The following is a 15,389-nucleotide window of genomic DNA, read 5'->3' as shown; positions in this document are numbered from 1 at the left end:
GGAGCCCAGGTGGGTCCCGGGGGGCAGCACCGGGTCAGAGCTGCCGTAATGGTTCAAAGCTGCTCCAGGGGAGGTTTAGACTGGACATTAGAAAACATTTCTTACCCAAGAGGGTGGTCAAACACTGGAACAGGCTTCCTGGAGAGGTGGTTGATGCCCCAAGCCTGTCAGTGTTTAAGAGGCATTTGGACAATGCCCTTAATAACATGCTTTAGCTTGGTCAGCTCTGAATTGGTCAGGCAGTTAGACTAGATGATTGTTGCAGGTCCCTTCCAACTGAAATTCTATTCTATTCTATTCTATTCTATTCTATTCTATTCTATTCTATTCTATTCTATTCTATTCTATTCTATTCTATTCTATTCTAAAATTCCCTCTGCTTTGGCACAAGGTTTGCAGCAGGGACATGGTCACGGCACTTGACCTTGCTATGGCAGATTGTGTTAATAACTGGGAGATGGGCAAAAAACCCCCCACTTGTTGGTGCTTGCAGGCCAGAAACATGGTGTGTTCTACTTGGAAACTCAGATAAAGATGAGTTGCAAGAATCGGGGTCAGATTCTTGCACCGATGCAAAAAAGGAAAGTGCCAGGGGCTGCGTCTCGCTTCCTCGCGTTGGAGCAGCTCATCTGGATTCGCAGCCGTGTAAATGAGAGCCCCGCTTGAGTCAGGCTCCCAAGGCGAAGCCGCCCGTCTGCCCGGGCGCTCGGCCATCAAAGCGCTCCTCTCTGCAGACGTGGTGGCCGTGCAGCATCCCGGCTGCCCTGTCCCTGGCTGGGACTCGTGGCGTGGCAAAGCACCGAACCCGGAGAGGATTTGGGAGGCAAAATGAATCAGAAATGTGCAGAAAGAGGAGAAATTCCAGCGGGGCTTTCTCAAAGCTGGGCTGTGGCAGGCTGAGCTGATACCTGCTCCGCTTTAAGTTACAGTCATGGGCTGCTGAGGGGAAACAGTGGCTTTTCTCCCCTTGCTTAAAAGTAAAAGGCTTTATGTGAGTGCCTGGGAAATGCTGGCAAAATCAGCCTCCTCTATCCATGCCCCCAGTAAGAAATTGTGCACTGGGTTGTGCCCAGCTCTGGTTTTCTCGTGTGCAGGAGGGGGCAACGGGGACAGGGGACATGGGGATGCAGGGATGTGACAGCTGTGTGTCGGGATCAGGACACAGGAGGAAGGAAGAATTTGGCTCCCACCAAATATCAGCTCAAGAGGTGTTTCGGATGGAGGTGATGATTTTATGGAAAGGCCGTGCCAACCCCGGGGGATTTCCCAGTGGCGGGGTGTCACCTCCGCACCGTGACCTGTGCAGCGAGAGGTGCAGCAGAGACCGAGAGTGCTGGAGGCAAAACTGGGTATTTTGGCTGAAACCCCAGCCCTGCTGAGCAAGTGGTGGTGGTCCCTTTGCTGATGGAGTTGCAGCTGGGACAGCAAATGTGACAGAGCTGAGCACCCAGCCAGCACCCACAGGGGAGCTCTGAGACCTCGTCCCTGGCTGTGGTCCCCCCTTGGGTGGCCCAGCCCTGGTAAGTTGGGAGATGCCCCAGATCGGGGCTGGTGCGTTGAGCATGGGTGTGCATGGCGTGGCTGGAGCGTGCTGTGGTTGTACCCACCTTGGCTGCTGCTGGCTGCCGTGGCTCTGTTTTTATTGTGCAAGGAGATTTACAGTCTCTTTAGCAGGGTGTGTGCGCTTATGATTTATTACGCAGCGGCATAAATGCAGCATCCCCTGGGTTGTGTGATGTGCTGGCTCCTATGGCCATGCTGAAGGGGCGATTGGGACTGCAGACCCCCTTCACCTGACCCCTGTGTGGGGTGAAGACACCTGGGTCCCCCATCCCTGGAGAACTGAGGATGGGGAACCCTGGCATCTTTGCCCCACGCAGCGAAATCAGCACCCAAATTGGGTGCAGCCCCAGCACAGGGAAAAAGGCAGCACCTCCTTTGTAATCTCCTGCCTGTTTGCAGGGACAGGTCACCGTGGCCAAGCAGGTTGATCCCCACCATTGCAGGTCTCCCTGCTTGGCTGCCCCAGGCTGCCCCAGCCGGACAGGCAGCGCCTGGCACAGGCACCGGGGCTGGCTCCTCCCAGCTGCAGATGGAAGCATTAATTACAAGCTCCTAATTAATTTCCCATCTCTAGCAGAGGGCCTAATGACAAAGCGAGGCAGGAAGGTACGACGCTGTGCTCTGCTCCTGGCTTGGGGGCTCCTGCTGCCCTGCCAGGCCTGGCTCCTGCTGCCTGCATGCTCCAGGGTCCCACCGAGGGGTTTGGTGGCAGAGCTGAACCCTGGGGTGGGTGTTTTGGCTGGGCTATAACACCCAGACACTCCTTTGCCCTCTAGAGCATCTTCCACCCGCCGTCTGCCAGCCATTTGCATGGAGCCGCGCACAACGTGGTGTTTTAGAGAGGGGGAAACTGAGACACAGAGTGGTGACGGCAGCTTTACTCACAGCTGCTGGAGGACAGAGTCACCAGAGGCCTGGCACTGACTCTAACCCTGGGGAAACGTGGCTCAGGCTGGTCCTTTTTTAGCGTCCTTGGAAGCACTGAGTGTTGCCTGTGGTCTGCTGCCTGCACCCCGTGTTGCACTCCCATTGCACCCCACATTGCACCCCGTACTCCGTTGCAGAAAGCCCTGGGGAGTTACCAGCTAGTGTTTGCCTTCCCCAGCCACTGCTGCTGGGGGGCAGAGGGCTGCACCCCTCTTTGGTGGGGGTCACCGCACGGGAGGACTGGGATGATGCTCCTGACCGTGTGCAGCGATGACCCGTGCTACTCCTGGTGTTCCTCGGCGAGAGGATGCAGACTGGAGAGCCAGGCAGCCCTTCCATATTTATGCGTGACATTAATTTCCATCCATTTCAATATTTGATGAGCCTAACAATAAAAAAAAGGGTTCAGCGCTCATTGAGACAGAAGTAAGTGGGCGTTGATGGTCCTGGCAAGCTACCCTGTGCGTCCTGGGGAGCTGCTGGGTGCTGCCCATGCAGAGGTAATTGCCCCAATGGTGCATGAACTCACCTGTCCCCGTGTGCCGGGACGGGCAGCGCCTGCCTGTGGGGCTCTGCTGCCTCCAGCTGTCGCCCCGGGTCCCGGTGGGGCCCGTCCCGGCTCTGGAGGTCTCCCCAGGGCGGCTGTCGCTGGGTTTAATTCTGGGGAGGGCTCAGCAGAGGTAGATCTGACACTGGCACTGGGCTGGGTGATGCTGCTGGGCCAGATCCTGCCTGTGACAAGGCTGATGGGGGGGAATGACGCTGGGGGGAGGCAGAGGTGGATCTCCATGTGTGATGTGCTCCCCGCTTCTCCCCCCAGTCCCCTGCCAAGGTCTGGCACTGTGGCCAATATCCAGCCTGGTGGGAGGGCATGCTGGTGGATGGAGGGCGGGTTTGGGCTGGCCCCCATCCTGCAAGGGGACCCCATGTGTCTCATGCCTCTGTCTCCCAGATGCCGTGGCCTGCGTGGACCCCGAGGAGTGCGCCCGTGTGTGCGGGGCCGCCGTGGGCTGCTCCAACATCGCCTACCCCAAGCTGGTGGTCGAGCTGATGCCCAGCGGTAGGTGGGTGGGAGGAGGTGCCTCCGGAGGTCTCCACCGGGCTTTGTCGCACCCCGGGGCCGCCCGTGCAGTCCAACACTGCTCCGATGTTGAGGAGGACCCTGTAGCCGGTCTGGGTGGGCTTGTGTGCAACCCCCTCCCCAGGTGACCCTGGCAGCGTGGCCAGGGGATGTGGGTGACCCCCAGGGCAGAGCAGGGCCCCAGCACCCTGGGGTGCAGCTGCGTGTCCCCAAACCTGTTCCCTGCCCCAGGGGTGATCCTGGTGTGTGTCTGGGGAGGGCGAAGCATTACCCTTTGGCAAAGCACTGGGGCTGCCCCATCCCACCCCATTGCCCCCAGCTCAGCCGCTCCCTGATGGTCCCTCTCCTCCCCAGGGCTGCGGGGTCTGATGATTGCGGTGATGATGGCTGCGCTCATGTCATCCCTGACGTCCATATTCAACAGCAGCAGCACCCTTTTCACCATGGACATCTGGAGGAAGCTGAGGCCAGAGGCCAGTGAGCGAGAGCTGCTCTTGGTGGGCAGGTAGCGACTGGGGGTTTCGGGGAGACTGTGGGTTTCGGGGAGACCGGTGAGGCTGGTCCAGCCTTCTGTGATCTGCCTTTAGTGCCCGGGAGCCTGCAAAGTGCCTGTGCTCAGCCTGGTTTATGAAAGGAAAATAAGCTTTTGGATTATTTTATGTATGAAAGCACTGGAAAGGCAGACGGGGCGTTCAGGGCGTTTGGAGGGGCAGGGTTGTCCCCGGCACGAAGCCTTTCCCTCGCTGCCTCCAGCCCGTTCCCCGAGGGAAGCCGATGGCTGCTCCCTGCCAAGGTCACAAGCAAAATGCGCAGGGGACCGTCGCCGGGCGGCAAAGGGCATCGCTGCCCGCACATGCCCCGGCTGCTCCCGGGGGATGGCGGTTGCCGGTGGGGATCCCGGGAACCTGCCCGCGGTGCCACGCTCCGGGCGGCAGAGTCAGTGCTGGGGAATGCCCCGGCACGGTGCCGGGGTGCGCGGGGAGTGTCTTCGGCGCGGGGCAGACAATAACAAGGAGGGAATCTGGGTCAGGGCTTTGGCTGTGCTGTGCTGGGGCTGTGGGGAGGGTTGGCTGGTCTGGCGGCTCCGGGAGCAGCCATTTCTTGGCATCCTCTGTCTCCAGCGGATGGGAAGGAGAGGGGTAGTGACCCCAGAGAACTGTGGTCCCGCATGGCTCCCCCATGGGAATCGGGGTGCTTGTCTCGGGGCCTGCCTCGCCCCTCCCTGACATTGGCTTTGGTGCTGGTAACAAGGGGTGTAATAAAGCCGGAGATCTTTCCTGAGGATGGTTAATAAGTGTTTGTGAAGGGCTTTGCCCACCCGGGGTGGGAGTCACTGCTGCAGTCGACCCCGGGCGATTTGTGGGAGCAGGGTGCTGCGAACTGCCGCCGCCGTACGGCCCCACAGGAATATGGCAAACAATAAATGTTTTGGAGAGGAAAAAAAAGCTGTTCAACTCCAAGTTTGAGGTTTTCCTACCTCCCAGCACAGGGACAGGCAGCTTGGGGGTTATTTCTGAGTAGCTGTCTGGGGGGTCCCAACCACCTCCCGGACCTGCCGGGGGGGAGATGCCTTGTGTGGCTCAGCATGAGGAGGGACGGGATTTGTTCGTGGGATCAGAAAGAGCTCCCAGTTCCTGGACCTGGGGGTTTGAGCTCCCGCCGCAGCCGTGCCACCTGGCTGGAAATCCCCGCTGATGTTTGATGCACGCTGTGTACCGAGGCGATGGCACAATGGCGAGAACCCCCAATCCCCCCCGAATCCCCCCCGAACTCCCCACGGCAGGCTGTGCCAGGGCTCTGCACTCCATCCTCGCCTGAATATTGACCTTGGGCCACGTGCGGAGCGGGGCATGGCTGCCCAGCACCCCAGGCTCACCACAGTGCTCAGAGACTCCTCCATTTTTCCCATGACCTTTTAGCATCCTCTGTGGCTGAAACGTACTGAATGTGGGGTTTTTCTCCTACCCCTTGGGTCAGGGTGTACGTTTCATGCTTGGGCTGCTTCCTCTTTCCAGTGTGCCAGGCAGGTGTGGGGGACTCCGTCTAGAGACGCTTTCATTGCCGTCTTTTTTTTTCTTTTATTTTTTCCTACTTCTGCTTTTCGAGATGAGCAGATGGAGACGTAGGTAATTCTGCGAAGCCTGTAAACAAGCCAGGCTGAGCTATAAATACAGCAGCTTTTGGGACATGTCCTGCCCAGCCTGCCTGCTCAGATTGGGCCCAAAAAACTGCGGTCTGGCCAACACCTCTTGCTTTGGAGGAGCGTGATGCTGTGGGGTGCAGCTGGGATTTGGGAGAGAATGGATGTGGTGTTGGGGGACAAATGCACCCCTCCATTGCAGTCTGGCCAGGGGGAGCTGAGCACGGGGCAGCTCAGCCCACATCCCTTGCTCTCAAGTGGGTGTTTTGGCTGGATGCAGGGGTGCTGAGAGCGTCACCCATATCCAGACAGAGCACCCAGCCTCTGCGGCTGGGGGCTTTTCATAGCGAAAGTGTCCATTGCCCAGCGTTTTGCCATGGGGGGAGGTCCAATGCAGCAGCCCCCGGGGCTGGGCGGAGGCCTGGGGAGCGCTCGCCTGTCCAGGATGGAGCCGGCGCTGGCATAATTAGTATCTGCTGCAGCCCCAGGGATGTCACCTGGTGACGAGCATCCTCCCACTGACCCTCCAGCATCCCCTGGCCAGCTCTTCTGTACTGGCACTGGGACCCAGTTCCTGACCCTGGGGACCCCCCACCGCCACGGTGATGCCGTGGGTGAGAGGAGTTGTGGGTGGGACAAGAACATCACCCGCACCGCATCGCTGCTGCTCGCAGGGTGGTCGTGGTGGTGCTGGTGGCCCTCAGCGTGGTCTGGATCCCCATCCTGCAGAGCTCCAGCGGTGGCCAGCTCTTCGTCTATATCCAGGCTGTCACCAGCTACCTGGCTCCTCCTGTCACCGCCGTCTTCATCCTGGCTGTCTTCTGGCCCCGAGCTAATGAGCAGGTACATGCCCTGGGTGACTTTGGAGGTGGCTCAGGGACATGGGGTGGTGCCAACACCTCCCTACCCACCCTGCTCCCAAGGACCCAGTGGGGCTCCGGTGGTTGGGGGGAGAAAAGGGGAGAGGCGATGCTGGAGGGGCTGGGGAGAGGAACTGAGCCCGGCTGGTGTTTCCCCAGGGAGCTGGTGGGTGGCTCATGCGAGGAGGAGGAGGAGGAGGAGGAGGCAGGTGTGGCTGTACATGGCTGCCAAGCGTGGCATGGCCAAAGAGGCTGGCAGGGGACATCCCCTGCAGAAGGGGTGCATGTTTGGGCCAGCTCTGGACAGCTGGGGTGCGGGGTGCTGTCTCAACACACAAGGGATGCTCGACTGTCTCCCAGGGCTGGCCAGAGAGAGTGGCGTTTGTTCCCCCGTGGGGTGGCTGTCCCCCTCCAGCCACCCCCTCGAGACCTTTGCTTTGCAGGGAGCTTTCTGGGGCCTCATGGCAGGGCTGGTGCTGGGGCTGGCCAGGATGGGGCTGGAGCTGGCGTACCCCGTGCCCCGCTGCGGGGTCCCTGACCGGCGGCCCTGGCTGCTCGCCGGTATCCACTACCTGCACTTTGCCGTGCTGCTGTGCGCCGCCACGGGCGCCGTCGTGGTGGGGGGCAGCCTGCTGAGCCCCCCGCTGCCTCCAGCCCAGGTGAGGAAGAGCACCTGGGACCCCTCATCTTAGCCCCCACAGCTGCATCCACCCACTGGCCCTCCTTGGCCAGAGACATCGGTGTCGCCCTGGTGCATCCCGAGCTTGGCTAGGGGGGGCCCCAATGGTTGGGGGTCTGGCCCAGGGGTGTTTCTTCACCAAATCTCACCCTGGTTTCCAGCTAAAGGATCTGACGTGGTGGACCCTCTCGCGGGAGCACCCCCAGCCCTCCATGGACGGCACATCCCAGGGACCCCCTGATGGTGAGTGTGTCCTCGGGGGTGTCTGGCAGGGGAAGCGTCTTCAGTGCCCCCCACTCCCCTCCTATAAAGGGCAGCGGGACAGCATGGACGCCCTGTGCCTCAGTTTCCCCAGGGCTGTGTCATCTGCCAGGAGGTGGCTGGTCCCCGCGCCCCCTGACCCCCATACTTGCCATCTTTCTGTGCCAGGTTCCTGCTCAGCCACCCCAGGCAGTCAACAGCCATCAAAGGCTGAGGGACCCCTGGCTGCAACCCTCAAGGAAGCCAGGGAGCCCCACTTTTGGGCCCACGTCTGCAGCGTCAATGCCGTTGTCCTGATGTGCATCAATATTTTCTGCTATGCCTATTTTGCCTAGCAGCCTGCCAGCCCTTGATGGAGGAGGAAAGTGCTGGGAAGGGGGAAGAAATGGGGATTTGGGTGATAGTTTGGGTGATGTTTAAATCCACGGGTGCAATGAGCTGGGTGTTCTCAGCACTGTGGACTCTGAGTATATCCCAGGGGGCTGTGAGGGGTGGGGGGCATTCATGGGGGCAGTGAGTCCCTGGGAGGTGTCTGGGGAGAGGTATCGGGGTGGGCAAATGGGGGCTGCAGGGGAAGCAAAACCACAGCAAAGCAGCAGGTGTGCAAACAGAGCCACGGAACCACCATGGTAGTGGCGGAAAAGGGACAGCCACGCTCAAGGGTGTCACACAAACACATTTTACTAACTCTAAATTAAAAAAAAAAATTTTAAAAAGCCACAATTTGCAGCAATGAACAGCACCTGCAGGACTGAATCCCCCCAGACCAGCCTTCCCAGGCTCCCTGAGCCCCGGCACCCCTCCGTGGAGTTAGTGAGCCCGGTCGCATCCTGCAGCCCTCCTTGGAGCCGGGGCTCCACTTACAGGGTGTGGAGAGGAGCAAGGGTTTGGGGCACACGTGCTCTTCCCCTCCATCACTGCCACCCCACTGGGTCATGGCTTTGGAAAAGTTCTTATGGCCCTGGTTCAATGCTCTGCGCTCCCTCCCCAGGGAGCACCGCTTCCAGCCCGCAGCGAGAGGTGATGCCTGGGCTGGGGGTGGCGGAGGACTCCTGGGTCGGGGGAGCAGGGCAAGCTGTGGCTGATGTTTTGGGGTGCCAGAGCTGAGCAGCCCCTGGGTGGGGATCACCGCCAGCCTGGCCTCTACCTCCACACAGCCCACGCGGCACCGGGACCTCGTGTGTCGGCAGCCCGGCATGGGAACAGGCACCGTCCGTGGGGACGAAGGGACGTGCAGTCCGTGAGCAGGCACAAAGCAGCTCCGGTGAGCGGGGGGCAGTGGGGGCCGTGGTCCTCCCCGCTCGCCCGCAGCGCCGCTGGCGGCTCACTTGCGGATGGGGTGGACGTAGTTGCGGGGGAAGAGGCCAATGCGCCCATAGATCTTCCCCTGCCACCAGTTGGGGTCGGGGTAGTCCAGGACCTCGATGATGTCCCCGCGGAGGAAGGGCAGCTGGGAGCCGTCGTGGGCTGAGAAGTCGAACCGGGCTTGCACGTATTTGGGTCTCCTCACCTGGAGGAAAGTCGAAGGCAGGGGTTGGAGGGGGGGAGAGGTGCCCCCATCGGCCAGCCCCTCTGCATCAGGTTGCACTGCCGGAGTCCCCAGCATGACAGGGATGCCACTGCATGCCGAGGGCATGGGGGGGGCCAGAGCACAGAGTTCTGTACCCCAGGGGATACCCGGGGTGCCTGCTTCGAGGACAAGAGACGGGAGGTAGGGAAATCCTGCCATGGGAAAAGCCAGAGTGCTGGAGACAGCCCTGGGTACGTGGCAGAGCCTGGGGAGCAGGGGAACACCCTGGGGTGCAGAGGAGAGTCTGGGGTGCAGGGGAGCGCCCCAGAGCATGGAGGTCCCTGTTCCTGCTGCCTGGGAGAGCTGATGTGGATGACCAGGGGCACCCCTATCCCTCTGAGGCAATTGGCACCCCTCTCCTTCCAGGGTCCTGCCCAGGTCCCTTCTGGTGCCAGAGCAGCCCCCAGCCCATCTCCCAGGGCCCAGTTTCGCTGCCCCCACAACCGCTGCCCCAGGGCTTGGCTTTGCTGGAGCTCACCCAGAGCTGGCTGAGCCCTGTCCAAGCTGGTTGGACTGTACCACCCACCCCAGGCATCACCCCCAGCCCAAGGGATGGCAGTGTGGTCCTGGGGCGAGCCGCGGTGCCCTGCCCTGCCGCATTGCGCTGCGCCGGTGGCTTTCCTCCACCCTGCCGGCTTCCCCACAGTGCTGCCTGTCTCGGGCTGCTCCAGCCTCTCCTGCTTTACACTGCCTTGAGCTGAGCCTGAGCGTGGGGCCACGTGTTGGCTGGGCACCTGGGGTGTCCCTGTCCCCCTCTGTGGGGATGCTGCAGCCGGGGGAGCTGAGCCTCAAGAGGGCTCATTCAGGGGTTGGGACTGGACCCAGGGATGCTTCTCCCGAGGGTGGTGGGGGAGCCTGTGCCCAGGGGGGTCTAGACCCTGTCTCTGCTCTGCACCTGGCCATTTGCTTTCCTCCATTTTGTAACGCTCTGCTGTTTCTTAGCCATTGCCAGCATCCCGTGGCCAGCGGGGAGGAGCAGGAAAAGTTCAGGCAGGAGGAAATCCTGGTGCCCCGGGAGCTGCGGCCCTGTGACGCCTCCCTGCGAGCACAGTCCAGGGCAAAGCAAGACCAGGATGGTGCTGCTGACCCACAGGCCCATCCCGTGCCTTGGTTTCCCCATGGACCATAGCGGGGTGGTGGCAGCCCTGGCACCAGGGAAGCGATGGGGGATCCCAGAAGGGATCAGACACGGGCTCCCAGCCCAGCCCAGCTGCCGGCCATGCCGTCGCCCTGTGTCCCAGCCCTGCACGTCCCCATAGCCCCATCCCCTGATGGTACCTCCTGAGTCTGGTCCTCATCCCGGAGGAAGATCTGCTGCTTTTTGGCAATGGTGGTTGTCCTGTAGAAATCCACCAGCTCGTTGAGGGAGTTGAACTTTTCCTCCCAAAGGAAATATTTGCCGTTCCTCTCCCTGAGCACCTTGAAGTGCTGGACATGCTGCCCATAGCTGCAGATGGAGAGTGGACGTTACTGGAGCTCTGGGATGCTGGAAGTACCCAGACCCCCTTCCAGCATCACGGGCAAAGCCCAGGGGCTGCTTGCTGGGCTGGTCCTCTGGAGGGGCTGTGCGGGGTGCAGCTGTGTCCGTGGGTCCCACTACACCCATCCTGCCATGGCCAGGGGTGACAGTGGCAGTGGGGTCACTCCTGGCCCTGCAGTGGGGTCACTCCTGGCCCTTCTGGTGAGTCAGTGGGTGAGGAACCCCAGCATGCCAGTGACATGGACCTGCAGCTGAGACCTGCCACAGCTCATCCCACATGCAGCTGAAGCTTAGTGCCTGACTCCAGTGCAGCAGGATGCCCGTGGGCTCGGGGCTGACAGCATGCCAACCATGTGTAGCGCAAGCGGCTTTGTCCAGGGAGCAAGCAGGAGCCACATCTGAGGCCACAGCGTCAAAACATTCACGCAAGGCAGGTAAGAGCTCAGGGTGGCCATGGGCTCGGGCACTGGTGCTGCTTGGGCTTTCCTAAAAACCGCAGAAGGGCTCATTGGGAAGGGTCTGGGGGGGCTTGTGGTCCCTGCACCTTGCCAGAGCCCATCAGCTCCATCCCTCCCTTTCTTCATCTTCCCGCTTCGCTGCCGAGGGAAGTTGTGGTGAAGGCTGCAGGTCTCAGCTCAGCACGTACAGGGAGGAGACTACAGAGGCTGGGCTTAGGCTCCCAAATCGCCTGTGCCTCCGGGGACCCTCAAGCTGCAGCAGGATGGGGCAGGCCGGGATTTCCCTCGCCAGCCTCACATGCTGGCACCCCCTTGGTGCGTACCCAAGGGTGGCAGTTTGGGGTGCCCACACTGTGGGGCTGGCAAGGGGCCACCACGGGGACCTGCCGCTGCCAGGCCCCTGGGCAGGGGCAGGGACCCGACCACGCTGGTGACGCACGGCAGAACATGGCTCCCTTTCATTATGGGCGAGAACCTCCTTAAATGCTTAATTAGAGATTAGCAGCGTGAGAAAGTGCCTGGCTGGCCTGGGGCTGGCTCCTGCTACCCTGGCCCTGGGCAGGGAAGGGGCAGCAACGGGGTGAGAGGCCCAGGAGCGGGCTCTGCCCATTGGCATGCTGCATTTGTACAGCCCTAGCTGGTGATGCCAAAATCATCGGCCCCGTGGCACTGGGATGCTGCAGCCCTTTGTCCCTGGGGATGCTCTGGGCAACTTGTTCCTCCAGGCCACATCCCTTGGGCTGCGCTTGCAGCTTGGCCCCTGCCCTGTTGTTACCCACATGGCTGTATTTAGGGGCAGCCCAGTGAGAGACCCTGGGCGAGGCAGCGAGGCAGCCCAGCGGTGCAGGCAGGGTGCAGGCAGGGAGCAGGAAGCGGCTGGGACGGAGGCGGAGCGCGAGGCTGCAAAGGGGAGGAAGGAGAGGAAGGTCCTGTGCGAGGCTGCGCCTGGATGTGTCGGGACATGGCTCCGCAGCCCCCAGCCCCTTTGAGGCAGCTGGGGCAGGGCAGGGTGCTCGCCCCTTCCCCAGCACCGCAGCAGGGAGCACGTACGAGGGTGGCCTGAAGCCCTCGGTCCCCAAAGCAGGGGCTGCGGAGGACCCTTGCCCATCCCACCTCACGTCCATCCACATCCCACAGCCACTTACTTGACGGAGATGGAGAACTCCCCCGGGGTGCTCTCGCTGTCACGGATCAGGAAGGCTCCCAGGTGCTTGCACTTGAGGAGCCGCTCCTCTGCCAGGTGCCGGGAGATCCTGCCCACGTACCACCTGCCAGGGGCACTGGGCTCAGCCACGCGACCATCCCTCGACACTCAGGGACACCCCAGTGCCACATCCGCACCCCGCAGGATGGAGGCACTGAGAGCCCCAGTGCCGGTGGGAGCAAGCTCCCTGTTGGGCTCTCTGCAGGACTGGGACCCCTCCCCACAGCAGTTTCTCCCTTCCCTTTCTCCCTCTGCCCCCTGATTTATGGCAGAGCTTTCGTGGAGGTGGGGACCGCAGGATGCTGCAGGTGCAGACACGTCCCCATGGGCTGCCTCGTCCACTCAGAGTTTGTGCAGCATCGCCAACAGCCATGACCGCATCCTGTCAGCAGCTCACCACATCACATGCCTCGTCCCCCACTTTGCTGCCTGTCCCCCAGCTCCCTGCCACATCCCGTGATCCCCCATGAAAACAGCCCTGCCAGGTGCTGCGGGGCGTGTGTGTGTTGCAGAGCAGAAAACCCTCCGTGCCAGGATGAAACCCTGCCTGCCTGCACTGCCGGCAGCTGACAAAACGAGGTGGAGGAGAAGAGTCCCCGTCTCCTGCCCCTGACAAGGCTGTGTCTGTGTATTTGGGAGCCTCGGGTTACAGAGACCCTCTGCTACCTGTTAAAATTGCTCCGTGGACGATCAGCCACGGACTTTAGCACAGAGCCAGCCCTCCAGGTGCTGCACGGAAGAGGCTGCGTCGCGCCCGTCTCGGCCTGTTAATCAAAGCCAGCGAGGCAAAGGGATCTGCCCCGGGCTGCCCTGAGCCCACGCGTTCCTGCTCCCCAGCTGCAGCCCCGAGCAGGTTTTGCTATGGCATTTAAATGTGATTTACCAGGGGATAATGATACATAAAACACAGGTTAAAACAGGGATGGATTATGCTGGGCTTTAATAACAGTAATAGGATTGTGTCTAAAGCAGTTGTAATCCTATAACACTTTGTTGTTCCCCAATTATCATTTATTTAGCGGGCAGCCCAGTATAAGGGTTGAATTTCTGTGTGTTAGGGGTATGTGGGCACGCTGCTGCCTCCTGTCCCCTCTGGCTGTGGTGGCAATGGTAGGCTGGCCTGGCAGGCAGACCCCATCGCTGCCCCATCACTCTGTGACTCAGTTTCCCCATGTGTGGGACTACCCTGGCTTGTGGCAGACCTTTGGGCATTGGGATGCACCATTGGGATGGCTGCCTGGGTGGTGGGAGAGGATGTCCTGGCGCTGGTGGGTGCTACCGAAGCGGGGCTTCGAGCCCCCCTTCCCCTCACGGTGGGTCGGTACTTACGGGTGGGGCTTGACTTTGATGTAGTTTTTGGGGACGAAGCCCTCGCAGCCGAACAGCTCAGCCTTGTACCAGTTCTGGTCATCTTCCATGTTGAGGATCTAAGGTGGGAGAGGAGCAGGGAGGCATCAGCCCGGCCGCTGTCCCCCTGGGAGAGGTGCCGAGTGGGACCCCCACCACTGCCCCACACCCATGTCCCCCACCAAAACCTGGGAAAAAGGGGCTCTGACAAAGGCCACATGGTTAGGGGGTGTTTGGGGGCACATGTACAGAGCTGGCTGTGCCACCCAGACCTCCTCAGCTCACAGTCAGTCTGGCTCACCACGGGTGCCAGGAGCTGAGGGGTGCCCTGTGTTGCCCCAAACCCCCGGCCAGGGAAGACCCTGGAGGCGCTGTGGTGGAGGTCGGGGCCCCGTGCCCCCCGGTGTGGTGGCAGCTGGGTGCTCCGTGGGAGGAAGTGCCCTGGTGGAAGCAGGGATGCTGACACCCGCTTCCGTGTGACACCATTTTCCAGCCTCCCACGCAGGGGCCCGGGGGCCAGCACAGCTGTGCAAACAGGATCCGAAACCCTGGGGCACGGCGCCGGGGCCACGGGGAAAACACGCCGGGGAGGCAGGGATGGGCACAGCGGGTCTGGGGCCCTGGCTTACAGCCAGGCCATGCCCTTGCCCTCCCCGGTGCTGGCTGCACCCCTCGGGGGGCTGCTGGGTGCCGGGGGTCCAGGAGGAGCTGCTGGCATCTCAGCATCGGCCCTGCAGAGAAGGGCGAGCCGCCAGGCAGCGTGGTGGGGTGCAGGTGCCCTCATCCCCATTGCAAGGCCTCAGTCTTCTGGTGATGTTTTGAGCCCCCCCTCCCCCCCGCCCACCCCCCCCCAAAGCTTTTTGGGATGCCCAGATGGCATCTGAGAGCCCGTCCTGATGCCAGCACCTGGGTGGGTGTCTGGGCACATGCTCCCTGCCACCAGGCCCCCAGTGCATCCGTGGGGCAGGGAAAATGTGTCCCAGCCCTGGGGGCTGCCACAGAGCACAGCTGGTGGCGCCGATGGCCCGGGAAGCCATGTGCTGCATCCCAGCTGGGTCCTTGCTGGAGATGTGGCTGGTGGCACGGAGAAAGGGTACCCACTGCTGCTGGGGATGCTGCTCCGCACCCCGAAACCCTCAAGGATGGCTCCTTTTACCGCACAGAAAACCCCAAAGAGGCAGCAAAGCCAGGTGCAATGAAAGCGCTGGTGTCGCCCCACGGCATGTGCCCGCTCTGTCCCCCAAAGCAGCAGCATCCAACCCCCCCCATGGCTAGTGACCCCCGCCCCGCTCCCCGTACCTTCAGGGTGTCCCCTTTATGAAAGGGCAACTCGTCCCTCTCCGTCGCCTGGAAGTTGTACAGAGCCACGGACTCCATGGCGCTGGCTGTCACCGGGCGGTGGTGGCGAGAGGTCCCGGGGGCTGGCGGTGCCAGGGGCGCGGGGCTGCCTGGGGCTCGCCGCCCCGCCGCGTGAGGCTGTGGGGGTACGGGGCGAGCGCGCGGCGCGGGGGTGCCGGCGGGCAGGAAGCCGCGCTGATGTCAGCGCGCTGCCGGAGCGAAACGGTGAGCACCACGCGGGACGCTGCCAGTGGGCACAGCTGCCCAGATGTGCTGGGAACGGCGGGGGGGGGGGGAGCTGTGCTGGCCCACCTGGATGCCGGGGTCCCCATCTGCAAAAGGACCTGGGCGCGTTGGCTGGTGGCACGATTTGGCATCACCTCTGCGGTGGACCGTGGGCAGCGGCGCCGGGCAGCCATGGAGTTTTGGAAGGAAACTGGATGGTGACGAGCTGGATACACAGGTTGAGAATGTGGGTGAA

At 61.8% G+C, this 15,389-nt stretch overlaps 2 protein-coding genes across 3 annotated transcripts in view; one reads left to right on the top strand and one right to left on the bottom strand.

Moving 5' to 3' along the window:
• SLC5A10 (solute carrier family 5 member 10) overlaps positions 1–8,227 on the top strand; it is a 41,149-nt gene extending 32,922 nt beyond the window's left edge. Inside the window, exons 10-15 of the mRNA XM_075104717.1 lie at positions 3,443–3,550; positions 3,926–4,076; positions 6,386–6,554; positions 7,015–7,230; positions 7,412–7,493; positions 7,680–8,227. Of these exons, the coding sequence (XP_074960818.1) occupies positions 3,443–3,550; positions 3,926–4,076; positions 6,386–6,554; positions 7,015–7,230; positions 7,412–7,493; positions 7,680–7,846 (893 nt within the window). The 3' untranslated portion in view covers positions 7,847–8,227. The remainder of the gene's footprint in view (positions 1–3,442; positions 3,551–3,925; positions 4,077–6,385; positions 6,555–7,014; positions 7,231–7,411; positions 7,494–7,679) is intronic.
• On the bottom strand, positions 8,175–15,105 carry GRAP (GRB2 related adaptor protein). Of its 2 annotated transcripts, XM_075104719.1 has the most exons (6): positions 14,870–15,075; positions 13,553–13,650; positions 12,165–12,287; positions 10,331–10,528; positions 9,277–9,325; positions 8,175–9,081 (listed from the first exon to the last, which is right to left on the bottom strand). In XM_075104719.1, exons 1-6 carry the CDS (start codon positions 14,945–14,947, stop codon positions 8,836–8,838), a joined length of 792 nt encoding a protein of 263 aa, XP_074960820.1. In that variant the 5' UTR covers positions 14,948–15,075; the 3' UTR covers positions 8,175–8,835. The 2 variants fall into 2 exon arrangements, with proteins under 2 accessions (XP_074960820.1, XP_074960819.1); XM_075104718.1 differs by lacking the exon at positions 9,277–9,325 and having other exon boundaries at positions 8,175–9,021; positions 10,360–10,528; positions 14,870–15,105.
• Positions 15,106–15,389: the final 284 nt, after the last annotated feature.

The sequence above is a fragment of the Phalacrocorax aristotelis genome, chromosome 10, assembly GCF_949628215.1.
Source record: "Phalacrocorax aristotelis chromosome 10, bGulAri2.1, whole genome shotgun sequence".
Classification (NCBI taxonomy): Eukaryota; Metazoa; Chordata; class Aves; order Suliformes; family Phalacrocoracidae; genus Phalacrocorax; species Phalacrocorax aristotelis.
This window is presented reverse-complemented; position numbering and strand designations above follow the sequence as displayed.

Bases quoted from the DNA above. Each gene is read 5' to 3' on its own strand.
- GRAP (XM_075104719.1), bottom strand. From the start codon at position 14,947: ATGGAGTCCGTGGCTCTGTACAACTTCCAGGCGACGGAGAGGGACGAG. The intron at 13,651-14,869 runs GTACGGGGAGCG...CTCCCACCTTAG, and splicing joins ATAAAGGGGACACCCTGAAG to ATCCTCAACATGGAAGATGA. The intron at 9,326-10,330 runs GTGCAGGGCTGG...CCTGCACCCCAG, and splicing joins GGGGATGGGGCTATGGGGAC to ACTCTCCTCTGCACCCCAGG.